The 19,193-nt window shown below is 42.7% G+C and overlaps 1 protein-coding gene across 4 annotated transcripts in view; it reads left to right on the top strand.

The window, feature by feature from the left end:
* The window catches only part of hspg2 (heparan sulfate proteoglycan 2), a 530,364-nt gene that overhangs the window by 216,287 nt on the left and 294,884 nt on the right, over window positions 1-19,193 (top strand). For all 4 annotated transcript variants that reach the window (XM_060851818.1, XM_060851817.1, XM_060851815.1 and 1 more), the window contains 6 exons: window positions 741-1,010; window positions 4,708-4,827; window positions 6,432-6,563; window positions 12,696-12,840; window positions 14,247-14,398; window positions 17,112-17,258. In XM_060851818.1, coding sequence (XP_060707801.1) covers window positions 741-1,010; window positions 4,708-4,827; window positions 6,432-6,563; window positions 12,696-12,840; window positions 14,247-14,398; window positions 17,112-17,258 — 966 coding nt within the window. The remainder of the gene's footprint in view (window positions 1-740; window positions 1,011-4,707; window positions 4,828-6,431; window positions 6,564-12,695; window positions 12,841-14,246; window positions 14,399-17,111; window positions 17,259-19,193) is intronic.

Genomic DNA, 19,193 nt, shown 5'->3' with positions numbered 1-19,193 from the left:
CTCAGTATTCTGTTGTCGATGTTGAGAAAATCACAGTTGTTTTCCAACTTGATGCTCTGTATAAACTCCCACTACTCCATCTCTCTTTCATTGCTTATCGACAATTGGTGGGTAATAGAGTCATTCGAAGGGAATGTTAATGGTAGTATAGAAAGGATGCAGATGAAGAATAGGTGTTAATGGTAATGGTTAATATTTTTCATCAACATCTGTAATCCTCTTCTATCACAGTTAGCTCTCCCTTTGCCTTTCACCCTGGGTACAGTTACTATCTGTTCAGCTTGCTCCCTGCCATCTTTTTATCCATCATAAAAACTATTAATTTTTCAGCTTCTTTCAGCACGCAAGGAGATTGAAATTTAACTCAATGTTAATTCTGCTCCTCTCTCTTCCGACACTGCCAGACCTTCTGCGATTCCCAGGACTTGATGCTTTGTGTATTTGGTCTCCAGCATCTGAGTTCCTTTGCTTTTGTTTTAGAATGTGAATTCATCCTGAATGCTGGTGCTGATGGGCTACACCCTTCTCATTGACAGTTACTGCCAATGAAAATGCGCATGCGTACGATAGTTGAAAGATTTATTATCACCCATTTTGTGTTAATTTTCGAGATGATCTTATACCTTAATAATGCCAACACCTCCAAGGTGAACAATATTCTATTTAATTGTGAAAGAATTGACTTGTTTGATCTTATAAAGGTTTGGCTCTCACATTTATGTCTTTTTTTAAACCTACAGCAAAGACAGTCACAACAGTTCCCCCGCCTCCAACTTTGAAAGTTGACAGGAGAGTCCAAACAACCACACCAGTTGTTTTTGTGACACCCAAACCAGAGAGACGAACACCAAGGCCACTTGTTACTGCAGCACCCCCTGTCCCCACTCCAGATTTTCTAAGGCCCTGCCCAGTAGACAAGGCCGTATGTCAGAATGGGCAGTGTATCCCTAGAGATTATCTGTGTGATGGAGAAAGGGATTGCACAGATGGAAGTGATGAGCTGGACTGTGGTAAGTAGCAGAAGCAGAATTCCTTGATTTCAGTTTCTTTAGAATGTTTGTGCAGAATGTTACCATTTGGCTCTGAAATTCAGGACAAAATGGCACATTTATTCAAGACACTGCAGTTGTTAACTGTTGGGATGTTCTGGAAAGCAAACAGTGGGGGAGAATCGCTAAGGTGTTCCTAGCCTAAAGGGCAGAGAATTGGCTGTGAATGATCTTCGCTTCTAGTTGTTTAGGTCTGACCCACTGCTGGAAAGTGTGTGATACTTGCTATATCAAAAAAGAGCTGTTCTTGAAAGTTTCAATGCACATGCACTGGGGAGAGACTGGTATCCACTATATTATGATGGTTACATACCCAAAAATTACAGTCCGTAAGACATGGCTGCTGCTCTCTATAGCACTTTCCAATAAATTGTTTATTTTTAAGATATTTCTGTTTTGCGCATCTCTCTCTCATATCCCACCCTTTCCTCACCCCAAAGCTCTTGTCCCACCCCCACACATTTCTTGTCTCACTCCCAACCCCAATACCTTTCATCCTTTTAAGCCACTCCACTTGAGGAACCCTACTCCCCTCCCCCCCCCAACCGCCCCCCCCCCCCCCCAAACCCCCAAGAGCTGTCCCAGAATCCCACCTTTGCCCTCCTGCTAAACTCCCAGACTTTGCTCCCCCAACTGAGCACACTTTAAACCTGTTTGATCTGGTTTTTGATTGTCTGTCCAGTTGTCTGTTCTTATGGCTCAGTGTCACATTCTGTTCATTATTCCATGATGGTCATCAAGAGTGGTATTTTATTACATTCAAGGTGCAGTGTAAATGGAAGTTGTAGTCCTTGTTTAAACGTCAGTTCCTGTATCTCTGAAATTCACCCACCACCCCACCCCATCCACTCTTGTGATATCCTTACAGCTATAGTTCTGAAATGTAGTTAGTTCTGGCTTAACTGTGGAAGACTGTCAGAGGTTCAGTTTCAAAACTGAAGATAGTTGGAGATCAGTCTAGCATCCAAGACTTGGAACAGTTCCTGGGACCTTGAGCTTGACCAAGCAGAAAAACCTGATACTTGAAGAAAGGGAGGAAGTAACCCTCCCAAAGAAGCCTTTTGAAATTACTGTTTAAATAATTTATATTTCAGTCTTGTAGAGGAACAGCAAAGTTGTCATTTTGTCTCAATTTTGAGATGACCATCTTTCTGCTTTTAATATATACCATTAACACCTACTTTAAATCTGTATCGACTCATACCAGAACACACACCCATGTGTACATCAGTCTCTCTAAATTTAAATAATATTCTGCTAATCTATTTTTCCTCCCAAAATGGACAAGTTAACATTTTACCATGTTACAATCCAGGTGAATTTTTGCCCACTGACTCAACGCATCGAACGTTTTTTTGCAAACTCTTTGAATCCTCCTTCTACCTGTCGTCACAAAATTTGGTACAATACAGTCAGTCCCTTCATCCAAGTCATTGGTATAGAACATAGAACATAGAAGGATACAGCGCAGTACAGGCCCTTCGGCCCTCGATGTTGCGCCGACCGAATCCTACCTAACCTATACTAGCCCAATAACTTCCAAATGCCTATCCAATACCCGCTTAAATGACCATAAAGAAGAAGAGTTCACCACTGATACGGGCAGGGCATTCCATGAACTTACAACCCACTGTGTGAAGAATCTACCCCTAACATCTGTCCTATACCTACCACCCCTTAATTTAAAACTATGTCCCCTAGTAACACCTGACTCCATTAGCGGTAAAAGGTTCTTAGTATCTACCCTATCTAAACCCCAAATCATCTTATACACTTCTATCAGATCTCCCCTAAACCTTCTCTTCTCCAATGAGAACAGCCCCAAGTGCCTCAGCCTTTCCTCATAAGATTTTCCTACCATTCCAGGCAACATCCTGGTAAACCTCCTCTGCACTCGTTCTAACGCTTCCACATCCTTCCTATAGTATGGCGACCAAAACTGCACACAATACTCCAGATGAGGCCTCACCAGAGTCTTATACAACTGCAACATGACCTCAGGACTCCGGAACTCAATTCCTCTGCCAATAAAGCCCAGTACACCATATGCCTTCCTCACAGCACTATTTACCTGGGTGGCAACTTTCAGAGATCTGTGTACATGGACACCAAGATCCCTCTGCTCATCCACACTACCAAGTAGCCTACCATTAGCCCAGTAATCCATCATCTTGTTATTCCTACCAAAGTGAACGACTTCGCACTTAGCTACATTGAATTCCATTTGCCACATTTCCGCCCAGCTCTGCAACTTATCTATATCCCGCTGTAACCTACCACTTCCTTCCTCACTATCCACAACTCCACCGACTTTTGTGTCATCCGCAAACTTGCTTACCCAGCTTTCAAGTCCTTCCTCTAGATCATTTATAAAGATAACAAAAAGCAATGGTCCCAAAACAGATCCTTGTGGTACACCGCTAGTAACTGCGCTCCAAGATGAACATAATCCATCAACTACTACCCTCTGTCTCCTTCCAGCCAGCCAATTCCTAATCCAAACCTCTAATGTATCCTCAATGCCATACCTCCGAAGTTTTAGCATTAGCCTACCATGGGGAACCTTATCGAACGCCTTACTAAAATCCATATACACAACATCTACTGCTTTACCCTCGTCCACTTCCTTAGTCACCTTCTCAAAGAACTCAATAAGGTTTGTGAGGCACGACCTGCCCTTCACAAAACCATGCTGGCTATCCCTGATCACGTTATTCCTACCCAGATGTTCATAAATCTTATCCCTTACCATTCTCTCTAAGACTTTGCCCACCACTGAAGTCAGACTCACTGGCCTATAGTTACTAGGGCTATCCCTACTCCCTTTCTTGAACAATGGGACCACATTCGCTATCCTCCATTCCTCTGGTACTATTCCCGTTGACAATGACGACATAAAAATCCAGGCCAATGGCTCTGCTATCTCCTCCCTAGCTTCCCATAGGATCCTGGGGTAAATGCCCAGGAGACTTATCTATATTCATCCTTTCCAATATTCCCAAAACCTCTTCCCTGCATATTTCCAGGGCATCCATTCTAATTATTTGTGATTCCATATTCACATCAGCAACAGTGTCCTGTTCCTGAGTGAATACTGATGAAAAGTACTGATTTAATGTCTCTCCAATCTCCCCCGCCTCCACACACAACTTCCCACTACTATCCTTGACTGGACCGATAGAATGTAAATAGTTCAGTCCCTCACTCTGGTGTCTATGACTCACCTTACAGTTTGCCAACCTGAAAGTGATTCGGTTATCCTGACTCTGTTTGCCAGTCTACACCAACACCGTTCTCTTTCTATTCGTTATTTAATCACAACACACAGCCTCATTCAATCACTGATGAATTGAGGGGTGAAATATATTCCTTACATTTATTTCTACAAGTCTTCACAAGATGTAATTTGATATGTAGGTCTCTCACTCATTTTGATGTCACCACTCTTTAATGATCACATCTCCAATGCATGTTACATCTACTCTTCATGATTCATTGAAAAGGTTCCCAAACCAAAATATACAGCATCAGTTATATACAGGCGAAGTCTGGAGAATGTCCAGCATCAAGTCTCCTAGTGTTTTTTCGGGCAACTCTTGACAAAGGTGGGTCTGGTATGGTTTTAAAATTTTTACTGAGCCCTGTTGTTGTTCCACAGGAGCACCATCACCATGTGAGCCCAATGAGTTCAAGTGCAAGAATGGGCGCTGTGCGCTGAAGCTGTGGCGCTGCGATGGGGACAATGATTGTATGGACAACTCCGATGAAGAGTATTGTCGTAAGTCAGCTAAAAGTCCTTGTCAGGCCAGAGCTTGTGTCAGGCATATTGGTGTGCTGTGTCAGCTGCTTTGTTTAAAACTCTTTGAACTTAGACTGATTTTAGATTACAGAAAATGTCATTGCTCTAATAAGATTGACACCAAAATTGGAGGTGTAGTGGACAGCGAAGAAGGTTACCTCAGATTACAACAGGATCTTGATCAGATGGGCCAATGGGCTGAGAAGTGGCAGATGGAGTTTAATTCAGATAAATGCGAGGTACTGCATTTTGGGAAAGCAAATCTTAGCAGGACTTATACACTTAATGGTAAGGTCCTAGGGAGTGTTGCTGAACAAAGAGATCTTGGAGTGCAGGTTCATAGCTCCTTGAAAGTGGAGTCCCAGATCTAGAGGGCCTAGGTTTAGGGTGAGAGGGGAAAGGTATAAAAGAGATATAAGGGGCAACATTTTCATGCAGAGGGTGGTGTGTGTATGGAATGAGTTGCCAGAGGAAGTGTGGAAGCTGGTACAATTACAATATTTGAAAGGCTTCTGAATGAGTATGTGAATAGGGATATGGGATATGGGCCGGGTGCTGGCAGGTGGGACTAGATTGGGTGGGATATCTGGTTGGCACCGAAGGGTCCTTTTCCGTGCTGTACATCTCTATGATTCTATGTTAACTATGTCCTTGTGAATGTGGCTAAATGTGTCCAAATTACTGAACTCTACGTCAAACACAGAAAATGCTGTAGGTCTGGCAGATCTGTGGAGAGAGAAACAGACTTAATGTTTCAAGAATCCTGAAGAGCAGTCCTACCAGGCTCAACGTTAACTCTTTCTCTCTCCACAGATTGCCAAACCTGCATCTATAAGCATTTTCTGATAAAGATTTCCAGCCACTACAATACATTTCTTTCATTTCACTGAAATCTACGTTGAGTAAATGCTCTTGTCTTTCTAATTGCTGTTGACTTGCGGTCAAACATTCCAGTTTGCAGACAAAGGGCAGTGCAAGCATTCCTGAAGGGTAGTCATCATCTTCAATGTATCATTAAACTTGACTCCAGTATAGACTCTGCCCGTAATTCAATGTTTTCCTGATGGAAATTCTAACCAGTTGCAGGAGAGGTAGCCCCCTTGAGTGGCCTGCTTCAGTTGTAGAGAGATGTATTTAGAGATTGTGTCCTGGATTCTTTGATGTTATTTTAGTGCAAAATATTAAACTCGGAGTTCCAGGCCAGCGCCTATCTAAGCAATGAATATGGGAGGTCATTGTATAAAAGGTTGAACATTAGATCACATGAGTGAAGAACTCTTGCATTTTGGAGGGATCCATAGCATGTGGTCACTCTTAATATTAAAGCAAATTTGCAATTACACTGACCTGGCAGGACATGTGCTTATATTTTATGACTTGCAAAGTTAAACTTTCCTCTATTTAGATGAAAGTAATGAAATGGTATTTAACATTTTTGTTTCACTGCTACGTTGCCATGCTTCTTCTTTTCTTGTTTATATTCGTTCTGTTACATTGTTTGGTGTATTGTAAACTAGATTGTGTAGTGAAAGATTTGATCACCCTCCAATCCAGTCAATAAGTTGTGTTCCGTCAACTTTCAGCTACCAAAGGGCCGGGCGATATGTGTGCCCCTGAGCAATTTGTCTGTGTTTCAACAAGACAGTGTATCCCAGCAAGTTACCAGTGCGATGAGGAAGCTGATTGCCCTGATCGATCAGATGAATTTGGATGCAGTAAGTAACTGACGCTGCCGTTCTGGAAGACACTGTGACCAATGCTGTCTTGCCTGTGTTTGAGCTCAGAGAAGTGAATTGGATATTGAAGCTTTGTTGGCCTTCAGTATGAAATTTAGTGGCCTATTTCCTTGATGCACTTTGTGGGAAAAGAGCAGCATGATTGTGGCCAATTGGATAGTTTCTTTTAAAGAGTTAACTTGGAAGTAGGAGGCTGGATGACACCTTTTTGTCTTCTGCCAGAAATAGTTGATCCAACCTTTGATGGTGTTGAACATCAATGATCTACTCTGCTCTAAGGACAGCAACCCCTATTTCTTGGGTCTTGCCGCATAGCTGAAGTTCTGTTCCCAGTAAATAGTCCCTACATCCTCTCTAAAGCCTTCACATTCTCTGAACAGGTGATTTTTTGGATTGGCCACAGTATGTCAGTGGGGTTTGCAAGAAATAAAACATTCACCGGATGACCTCTGAGTTATTTCAAAGGCACTATATATAAGTGCAAATATTACTTTGTGGGAAGTGTTGAAACGAGTTACGTCACTCTTTTAACGGAACTTTCAGAATATGGTAGTGATTTGGGAAATGTGTAAGATGTCCTGAAGAGCCCAAAATTGGCATATTATTATTTATCACACTTCCCTGTTGCCACCCCTTCCTATTTGGAAGAAGCAAGTTGGCTTCTTCCCATCGCAGCAGAGGGATCTCGCTGGGGGAAGGATTTCTGATTGTGAGTCCAATGGGATGTTAAGGATTCCAGCCTAACCATTTGTATGCTTACCTCAGCAAGATTGGGAGCAAGAACCAGCCTGGTCAGTTGGAAGCTTTGAGACTTCAGTCAATATTTAGTTAGGTAAGGTTATGAAGGATTAGGAGGCAAGTCCAAATCTAGATTAGTCGTCATATAATTGAGAGAGAAGGCCAATGGGGCTGAATGGCTTTGTTCCTATCCCACTGCTTTGCTCGTGCTCCTCAAATTCTGAGTGACCTGGCTTTGGTTCCAAGAAAGTCGTCAACAATGCACTTGTTTCTCATTCATAATCATTTAGAAACAGATTATCAGTTACAATTGACAATGGTCAGAAATGATCAAAATCATGAGCAGGCTGGATAGAGTGGATAGGGCTGAATCTGTTTCCACATAGTGTCATACGGCACAGAATCAGACCCTTCAGTCTGTCCAGCCCATGCAGCCCGTCATCCCAAACTAAAGTAGTGTCACTTGCCTGTGCTTGCCCCATATCCCTCCAAACATTATCTAACTGTCCTTTAATTGTTCTAACTGGACCACATCCACCATTTCCTCTGGATGTTTATTCCACATGCAAACCACTCTGTGTAAAACAAAAAAGCCCCTCATGTCTTTTTAAAATCTTTTTTCTCTCACCTTAAAAATAAGCCCCATATTGAAATCCTCACCCTAGGGAAAAGACATCAGCCATTCACCACGTCTATACCCCTCATGATTTTATAAACCTCTATAAGGCCATGCCTCAACGCTTCAGCGAAAAATGTCCCAGCCTTTCCAGCCTTCCCCATGTAACACAAACGCTGCATTCCTGCAACATCCTGGTAAATCTCTTCTGACCCCTCTCCAGCTGAAGAATATCCTCCTTGTAACAGGATGACCAGACCTGGGCACAGCACTTATAAAAGGAAAAGAACAAAACATGACATTTATTTGGGCTGTGATTGCTGACACCCAGGAGCATGTACATAGCAGCAATCTCTCTTATAAATATATCTACACAGGGAGTGAGAAATACCCAACAAGTGCCTAATAATAAAAAACAATTCATGAAAGAGTACATCGGGTTTAAAAAAAGTTATTTAAAGTAGAATTTTAATTTTTAAAGATAGCTTAATATCACGCATACACAGTCAGAAATAATGGATGATGAGCATGTGCAGTTGGCACTCATCATCAGATCAGAAAACTTCACTTTTTTCAAAGCAGTTTTCTTAGTTTATAGGCGATACAGGTATACTTTGATTATATTGACCAGAGAATATGGTGTTTGTACACCATTCGGAATTGTTTTATAACAGAGTGGATCCCTAAGTCAGCTCCGAGGCCATTATGGGGCACACTGACAAAATGTACCTGGAGTCCCACGTAGCCACGACCACATGGAGATGGCAGTTTTCCTCATAGGACATTCATGAACGAGTTGGGTTTTTATTGGTGGACCCAGTTTTTGGTCATTGTGGGTATCAACCCACAAATTGCCAGTTTTAATAAATTTCACAATTTTGCCCAGTGGGATTTGGATTTTTAACACTAACTATCGCACAAGGATCACCACAGCATCCTCATGTCATGAAGAAATCCCAAAGTGCTTCAATCATCCATTGCTTTGAAATGCTGTGATGGTTGTTGTGTAGGAAACATGATGATTGCTTTACACGCAGAGAAGACCTATGAAAAATTGACAGGGTAAAGGATTATTTGATCATTTCAGAACAGACAAATATTTCTCATGATGTCAGGAGAGCCCCTTGCTCTTCTTTATCTAGTGCCATGAGATGCTTCAGCTTCAGACTGGGCCTTGGCCTAATGCCTTGTCCAAAAGGTGGCATAGAACATAGAACATAGAACATAGAAGGATACAGCGCAGTACAGGCCCTTCGGCCCTCGATGTTGCGCCAACCGAGTCCTACCTAACCTATACTAGCCCAATAACTTCCAAATGCCTATCCAATGCCCGCTTAAATGAACATAAAGAAGGAGAGTTCACCACTGATACGGGCAGGGCATTCCATGAACTCACAACCCGCTGTGTGAAGAATCTACCCCTAACATCTGTCCTATACCTACCACCCCTTAATTTAAAGCTATGTCCCCTAGTAACACCTGACTCCATTAGCGGTAAAAGGTTCTTAGTATCTACCCTATCTAAACCCCTAATCATCTTATACACTTCTATCAGATCTCCCCTAAACCTTCTCTTCTGCAATGAGAACAGCCCCAAGTGCCTCAGCCTTTCCTCATAAGATTTTCCTACCATTCCAGGCAACATCCTGGTAAACCTCCTCTGCACTCGTTCTAAAGCTTCCACATCCTTCCTATAGTATGGCGACCAAAACTGCACACAATACTTCAGATGAAGCCTCACCAGAGTCTTATACAACTGCAACATGACCTCAGGACTCCGGAACTCAATTCCTCTGCCAATAAAGCCCAGTACACCATATGCCTTCCTCACAGCACTATTTACCTGGGTGGCAACTTTCAGAGATCTGTGTACGTAGACACCAAGATCCCTCTGCTCATCCACACTACCAAGTAGCCTACCATTAGCCCAGTAATCCATCATCTTGTTATTCCTACCAAAGTGAACGACTTCGCACTTAGCTACATTGAATTCCATTTGCCACATTTCCGCCCAGCTCTGCAACTTATCTATATCCCGCTGTAACCTACCACTTCCTTCCTCACTATCCACAACTCCACCGACTTTTGTGTCATCCGCAAACTTGCTTACCCAGCTTTCAAGTCCTTCCTCTAGATCATTTATAAAGATAACAAAAAGCAATGGTCCCAAAACAGATCCTTGTGGTACACCGCTAGTAACTGCGCTCCAAGATGAACATAATCCATCAACTACTACCCTCTGTCTCCTTCCAGCCAGCCAATTCCTAATCCAAACCTCTAATGTATCCTCAATGCCATACCTCCGAAGTTTTAGCATTAGCCTACCATGGGGAACCTTATCGAACGCCTTACTAAAATCCATATACACAACATCTACTGCTTTACCCTCATCCACTTCCTTAGTCACCTTCTCAAAGAACTCAATAAGGTTTGTGAGGCACGACCTGCCCTTCACAAAACCATGCTGGCTATCCCTGATCACGTTATTCCTACCCAGATGTTCATAAATCTTATCCCTTACCATTCTCTCTAAGACTTTGCCCACCACTGAAGTCAGACTCACTGGCCTATAGTTACTAGGGCTATCCCTACTCCCTTTCTTGAACAATGGGACCACATTCGCTATCCTCCAGTCCTCTGGTACTATTCCCGTTGACAATGACGACGTAAAAATCCAGGCCAATGGCTCTGCTATCTCCTCCCTAGCTTCCCATAGGATCCTGGGGTAAATGCCATCAGGCCCAGGAGACTTATCTATATTCATCCTTTCCAATATTCCCAAAACCTCTTCCCTGCATATTTCCAGGGCATCCATTCTAATTATTTGTGATTCCATATTCACATCAGCAACAGTGTCCTGTTCCTGAGTGAATACTGATGAAAAGTACTGATTTAATGTCTCTCCAATCTCCTCCGCCTCCACACACAACTTCCCACTACTATCCTTGACTGGACCGATACCTACCCTAGTCATCCTTTTATTCTTGACATACCTATAGAAAGCCTTTGGGTTTTCCCTAATCCTACCAGCTAAAGACTTTTCATGTCCCCTTCTCGCTTTTCTTAGCTCCCTCTTTAGCTCCTTCCTGGCTACCTTATAACTCTCAATCGCCCCTACTGAACCTTCACGCCTCATCTTTACATATGCCGTCTTCTTCCCTTTCACAAGGGACTCCAATTCCTTACTAAACCACAGCTGCCTCACAAGGCCCTTTACACCATGCCTGACTGGTACATACCTATCGAGGACACGCAGTAGCTGCTCCTTGAACAATCCCCACATCTCATTAGTGTTCTTCTCTTGAAGCCTGTTTTTCCAATCCACACAACCTAAGTCATGCCTCACTGCATCATAATTTCCCTGCCCCCAGCTATAGCTCTTGCCCTGCGGCGCACGATTATCCCTCTCCATCACTAAAGTAAAAGTCACCGAGTTGTGGTCACTGTCCCCGAAGTGCTCACCTACCTCCAAGTCTAACACCTGGCCTGGTTCATTACCTAGAACCAAATCCAATATAGCCTCCCCTCTTGTTGGCCTGTCGACATATTGTGTCAGGAAACCCTCCTGCACACATTGTACAAACACCGACCCATCTAATGAACTCGAGCTATAGCTCTCCCAGTCAATATCTGGGAAGTTAAAGTCCCCCATAACAACCACCCTGCTACCTTCACTCTTTTCCTGAATCATCCTCGCAATATTATCCTCTACTTCTCTAGGACTATTAGGAGGCCTGTAGAAAACACCTAACAGGGTGACCTCACCTTTCCTATTTCTAACCTCAGCCCAAACTACCTCAGATGGCAAGTCCTCTTCCATCGTCCATTCCACTGCTGTGATACTGTCTTTGACAAGTAATGCCACGCCTCCCCCTTTTTTACCCCCATGTCTGATCCTACTAAAACATTTGAACCCTGGAACGTGCAACAGCCATTCTTGTCCCTGTTCTACCCACGTCTCTGTAATGGCCACAACATCGAAGTCCCAGGTACCAACCCACGCTGCAAGTTCACCTACCTTATTCCTTATACTTCTGGCATTGAAGTATACACACTTCAATCCTCCTTTCTGGTTACAGGCACCCTCCTTAGAGATCGCTGCATTATTCCTAACCTCCCAACACTCAAGGTCCTGTACCCTAAAGCTACAGTCCTGGTTCCCATGCCCCCGCGGAGTTAGTTTAAACCCTCCCAAAGAGCACTAGCAAACCTCCCCCCAAGGACACTGGTGCCCCTCAGGTTCAGGTGTAGCCCATCCTTTTTATAGAGGTCCCACCTTCCCCAGAAAGGACCCCAGTTGTCCAGAAACCGGAATCCCTCCCTCCTGCACCATCCCTGTAGCCACGCATTTAACTGCTCTCTCTCCCTATTCCTTGACTCTCTATCACGTGGCACGGGTAACAAACCAGAGACTACAACTCTGTTTGTTCTAACTCTGAGCTTCCAACCTAGCTCCCTGTAAGCCTGCATCTTTGACAATGCAGCATTCCTCTAGTATGACATGGGAGGGTGGCCTATTCTTTCAGCTTCTAGAGTCAAGGTGATGATGTTTTGAGCTAGAGCCCTCCTGCAGGTGGAACATTTGTTGAGACCATCAATGAAATTCATTTCCCCTTTCCCACTGCATCGTTGAAGGGAGATAAACTTATTCAAAAATTCTTATGTTTGGACTTGAAGCTGTCCTTCACTTAGGATGAAGAAATTATTGCAGAGATCAGCAGGCTAACAAAATTGCTGTTCTATGTTATACTTTACAGCTCCTCCTCAAGTGATCACACCACCAGAAGAAACAGTCCTGGTGAAACGGGGTGGTACAGTGACACTAACATGTGTGGCAGCGGGAGTTCCAACTCCCATCATTACCTGGAGATTGAACTGGGGTCATATCCCTCTTTCTGGCAGGTAAATGTGACACGGTCCTTGAGTCAGTCAAATGTTGGCTTTGTGGCAGCCAGGGATGGTCATAGCTTTTCGACCTGGCATGTAGGTGAAATACTTGAATGGCAACACAGACAGCAAATGGTCCACTCCCCCAGACATCATGTCTGACACTCTGCACCCTCTGCACATTGCTTGGGAGAGGTGAAAATCAGATGAAAGGTTAGTTACAAAAATATCAAGAAAATTTGCATCCAACCCCCTTAAAACAATTCAATCTAGTTCAGGAGATGATGTGATGTCATCCAGTGACACAGATTCTCACTTGTTGCTTGCCTTTTCTCTATGTGCAGAGCCCTCCGATAGAATCAGCAAATAATATGAATAAGTACTGGAGTGAAGTCAGCGAGTACATAGTTGAATGATTCTCACTGTATTTGAATTCCCAGTTTTCTAAAATTCCAACCAGTCTATCTTTGTTTGATCAGATTTGCCAGATCATTAGCTTATTACTGTAATTAGATCATAGGGGGATTTTCTTTGCAGCCCTAATGACCCTCAGTAACAGACTTAAACCTAGTTCCACGAAAAGCTGCAGGGGAGTTTTGGATTCAAACTCTTTGCATTTTCTCGCATAATTGTGAAGGTATATATCCAAACTTTGTCCCTTGGGTTGGAGAGATAATAACACAAGAATAATAACTATGTCAAACAGATATTTTGCTCAACACTGTCTGAAGGTAAATGCATTCTGCTTGATGCCAACTCTCATATCTATTTCTCTCTCTCATCCACTTTTCTGTTTTCTCCTGCTTTCTCTTCAGTTTTGCTCCTGTTCTCTGCCTTATTCCCTCTGTCTTGTGCCCCAATCTTCCTCCCTTTACAGATGCCAGAGGTAGTTTCTTTACTCAGAGTAGTAAGGGTATGGAAAGCTTTGGCTGCAACGGTAGTAGATTCGCCAACTTTAAGTACATTTAAGTCGTTATTGGACAAGCATATGGACCGTACATGGAATAGTGTAGGTTAGATGGGCTTCAGATTGGTATGACAGGTCGGTGCAACATCGAGGGCTGAAGGGCCTGTACTGTGCTGCAATGTTCTATGTTCTCACTGACGGGGAAATTTCTGAACTGGGACAAAGGAAAAAACTAGCTAACAGCCTGAATTCCTAATGTTGAAATACACGACCATATTTCCTGGCTAGAAATGAAATGAAATGGGATTTACGTTGTGTAATATATGTCTCAGTGCACATGTATGCAGTAGCCTTTCCGTTGTGTTCAGAAAGCTCACCTACTGCTGTGGAATGTCATTTAGAACAATTGAATTCACTTCTTGTCCTTGGACACTTTCAGCTGCTATATGTTGTGTTAGCACAGCTTTGTTGCAAAGTTATAACTGAAACCAATTCTCATGTTTTTTTTGTCCAGAGTTACCATGACTAGTCAGAATGGCCAGGGGACATTGATCATTAGGGACGTCAAGGAGTCTGATCAAGGAGCTTACACGTGCGAAGCCATCAATGCCAAAGGAATGATCTTTGCAATCCCTGATGCACTGCTGATTTTGAAATCCAACCCAGGTAATGCCTTTAGGTTAGGTTCAATGCAACTGATGAGTTAATAATAGAAAACATCTATCAATAATCATTTTATTTAGTAATATCCAAAACTGTCAGTACTTGGGGTTTGAAATGACAGTGGTCATCACGCAGGAATGCATGCTTATCCATCAATCTGTCTCCTGACTTGTAAGTAAATGTTTGGACATGTTGACTTTAATATTTGAAAATCAAAGATGGGAATTTGCACGGTGACTTTTTATGGAAGTGAAGGATTGGTGGATCTGTCTTGATTAAACCAGAAAAACAATCAATGAAGTACTTACATCATGTGGATGGTGAGGGAGAGAACTGCCCAGAAAGCAGTACATCATACACTGGGTGTGTGGGATCACTAATCATCTGTCACTGGTTATTCGTTCCACCAGATATTCTGAGGATCAAATGCCATTCGTTACCCAGTTACCTTTCAGTTTTTAACTCAAGCTGCTTGTTATCAGTTATCCCCTACTTGACCATTAACACCTGAAACGTCAACTTCAGCACCTCCTGATGCTGCCTGGTTTGCTGTGTTCTTCCATCCTCCTCCCTGTCTACCTTGGATTCCGGCATCTGCGGTTTTTTTTTTGTCTCTGACCATTAACACTGCCACCCTTATGGCAAAACTAATGAAATGCAGCTATTAATCACCAAGGGTGATTCAGGAGCAGCTCAGTCTTACAGACTGAGAGGATTCAGATCCATGCTTGCTCTGTGGGGAACCAACTGATCTCAGCCCGTAGCATGAATACTGCAATTAGTGTTAAATGTATTGGGACTAGAGAAGGAGGATAGATTCGCCTGTTTGTCTCCTGCCAGAGCCACGGGGTACTGGGGAATAGACATTATGCCCCACCCAATTGTAACTTCAATTGATGTTTGATGCCAACTGGCTTGTGCTGAACCTGACGGATAGAAGTGGGACTGTGATCCATTAGGGGATTCATGTGGGGACTGGAAAAACAGTGGTGTGAAGAGAACATTTTAAGAGAAGCATTTTGTCGAATTAATTTTGTGACGTTTTCCTCTGACTCATACAGGGATTCCAGTGTAGGATTCATGATAAAGTTGCCATAGTTCCAGAGAACCTTAGGACTGTGCTCTCATTTGAGAGAAATGAGAGGTGGTAGGTCAACCTGAGAGTCACCTGACCCAATCAGACTAAGCAACACTACTGCTCCACTTCAGCCACCTCTCACCTTTCCTTATCTGACTGTTATCATTGCAACCCTCTCTCCAAAACTACCCTAAAGTACATTTCTACTGGTTGCTTCAACCACTCCCAGGGGCAGCGTGTTTCACATTCGCACCAGTCTTTGGGCTTGGAGGGTTCTTACTTTCTATTTTTCTTCTTCTTTTAAGATATTCCTTAAAATGTACCTCTTTGGCAAAGTTTTTTGATCATTTGATCAATACAGTATCTTGTTATTTGGCTTGTTTCATACTTAGGTTTTTATTTAAATATTTTATTATGAAAGAATGGAATTGATATGTCAGCAGTTTGGACATGCGCAATAAAGGGTTAAACTGAGTTTCAAATCTCAACCTAGTTATGAAGGGTCGGCTGATAAAACATGCTTTAACCCGCGAGGTGTTCTTTATTTTACTAGTTGTCCACTCAGGGCTCTGGTGGATAGGGATGTGTTTTCTAATTATTTAATTCTGGGGAGATGTGGAGCACTGTTAAGGCCACTCGGCTAGTCATTTAGAATCCCAGGCTACGTTTTAGGGATGTAGGTTCAAACCTAATTGTGAAATTTGAATTTAATTATAAAAAATAATCTGGAATTAAAAGCTTATCCTGGCAAGCATTTAATCACTGTCAATTGTGTAAGAAAAAGCTCATTGGTTTTGCTAATGTCCTTTCGGGAAATATCCTTATCTGATCTGGCCAACATATAATTTGCCTCCTTTACTGCCTAATGCACCTACATACATACTTGCAGTGACTGGTGTACGTGAACAACCAGGTCTTGCTGTACCTCCCTTTTCCCAATCTATTGCTAATCATAGAATTACTTACCTTCCTTTTCTTGCCACCACAGTGGATGACCTCATATTTATCTACATTATACTGCATCTACCATGAATTGGCCCACTCACTCAACTCATCTCTGAAGGCCCTCTACATCCTCTTTATAGCTCACTCTCCCACCTTGCTTTGTGTCACTTGTAAACCTGGAGATGTTACATTTCATTTCTAAGTAACAGTATATGTTCAGCAAGGCCTTGTATACGTATCAGTAATGCTCTGAAAGCAGCATAGATGAAATTATTTCGGGCTCAGTTTAATTCTCTCCTCATTCTTCCTCTCCCTTTTTCATAAAATCCCTACAGTGTGGAAACAGGCCATTTGGCCCAACAAATCCACACAGGACTTTCAAAAAAAAAACCCATCCAGATCCATTCCCCTACCCTATTACCCCTGACTAATGCACCTAACCTACACATCCCTGAACACTATGGGCAATTTAGCATGGCCAATTCACCTAATCTGCACATCTTTGGATTGTGGGAGGAAACCGGAGCACCTGGTGGAAACCCACACAGACACGGGGAGAATTTGCAAACTCTACACAGGCAGTTGCCTGAGGCTGGAATCAAACCCTGGTGCTGAGAGGCAGCAGTGCTAACCACTGAGCCACCATCTACACCAGTCACAAACGTTTATCTAATTATCTGTTTTCCTTTTCAGGAGTTTGCTCTGAAGGTCATTTCAATGTGGAGGGTAGTCTGCGATGTGTTCCTTGTTTCTGCTTTGGTGTTACTAGAAACTGTGAATCTACAAACCGCTATAGAAACCAGATACATCTGCGCTTCACTGAGGAAAACAACTTTATGGGTAAATTATTATAAAAAGCATCTGCTCCACACCTTTATTTTTGCTTTGAAGATTTTTTTGAGTCTTTCATCAGGTCATCCTTCTGTCTATTGTCAGTTGTGTTTCTTAAAGAAAAAGCTACCATGGAAAACAACCACATCATGACTCATTGGCAGACTTGGAAATTTGCTAGGTGTTGAACTACTGTTTTAGTTGATACCGCATTCACACTGCCGGAAGGCTGATAGGTTACTTGGCACTTTTTCACTCTATGGTAGTGACCATCTACAGCAGAAGTTTGCACTCTTAGCTTGTTTGTCTTAATAATTCTCTATCAACTCCCCAATGCTGAAGCAGCAATGTAGGAATAGGATTTCCACCCAGTCTTGGGACTGAATGGTCTTGTTGGCACAATAAGACAGGTGCAAAGAAACTAATTGAGAAAAATTTGCAGAAAGGCAACATGATCCTTGTCACAGGATCTGATTAGCTTTGTAAAGAAACACAAGACAAATTTTTGTTATCATAGATGTTGGGGTATAATGCTCTGATGAAGAATCATCCAGCCTTGAAACGTTAGCTCACTATCTCTCTCCATGGATGCTGCCTGACCCACAGTGATTTCCATCATTTTTGTTTTCAATGTTGCCAAAAAAGGTTGACCATTGAAACAATCCCTTCAAACAGGGGGTTGATTTGAATGCTGAATATAAAAGTGAACCATTGGTGTGGCTGGACCACCGTCTTTGTCACTCGCTGGGCTGAGTCTGCTCTGTGTGACCAAGTCTTAAACTCCTGAACATCTTCACAGTGCAGTCCATGTCGCCTGCACCCAGTTATAAGGTACCAGGATATGTAATGTCTGTTTGTGGGCTGAAATATGGAGGCTGGCTGCTAATGTGAGCAATTTGTGGCAGAAATGGAAGGTTGACTTAAACATTGAGTATATAGAAAAAGATGAATTTTGGGGTGATAAGTGGGTTTGATACAGACACCATGTCAACTTAGGTGCTGCAATCCACAGTGATCACGTAAAAGCAACAGAAGATTTTACCCGCTTGGTTTAGGAGGTAATTCTGGTTCCTCATTGGTGTTAACTGTACTCATACAGGTCCATCTCCATATTTTAAGCTGACTGCTGAGGACGGTAACATTGCTGGTTTGCATGTAGCAAGTGAGCAAGCAATCTTTTTTTTTACAAAATCATCCTATCTACAAAGGTTTATGTCACCACAGTGACACATAAAGTGAATACTGATCATCCTGTGCTATCTCCTGGAAGATATTAAAGCTAATGTCTAGAGGAGATGTGAGCGGTTGTTATGGGTATTATTGGACACAAATAGACTTTAGATGTGGCCAAAACACACATTTTGCATCAGGAGAAGGGAGCAAGAGACAGTTGGCTGGCCGCAGAAAAATGGTAGGTAACAGTTTCAGGCAGATGGCCTGGGAGACTGCATTGAGATTATATGAAGAACAATTGCTGCTAATGTTTACAATTTGGGTTGTAGCACAACTGATCCTCCATTTAGTGGATATTGAAGAGCCAAACAGGTTGGGTTTACCATCTTCTATGTTTCATCCTGAAGATTTGGCTTTCTCTTCTCATCACTCCTTCGCTGACGTCATCACCAAACAGATGCTAATATCTCCCAAGTCCCCGAACTCTGGAAAGTTTTCCTTACATCCCTTCACCTCTTCGCATTGCTTTCATTCTTCAAGATTCTCCTCCAGACCGACTTCTTAGAGCAGGTTTTTGGTCATCATAAGAGAATTAATATCGTGTGAGGTTCAGTATTTGATAGTGATCCTATGGAACACTTTGGGAACATTTAATTATGTTAGAGATGTTACATTAATAGCATCATAGACTTCATACAATGTGGAACAGGCCATTCAACCTACTGACTCCACACAGACTCTCCAAAGAGTCAGACCACTCCCCTACTTACC

Source organism: Hemiscyllium ocellatum, chromosome 37 (genome assembly GCF_020745735.1).
Source record: "Hemiscyllium ocellatum isolate sHemOce1 chromosome 37, sHemOce1.pat.X.cur, whole genome shotgun sequence".
Classification (NCBI taxonomy): domain Eukaryota; kingdom Metazoa; phylum Chordata; class Chondrichthyes; order Orectolobiformes; family Hemiscylliidae; genus Hemiscyllium; species Hemiscyllium ocellatum.
Note: the sequence above shows the minus strand (reverse complement) of the source record. Positions and strands in the feature narration are given on the sequence as shown.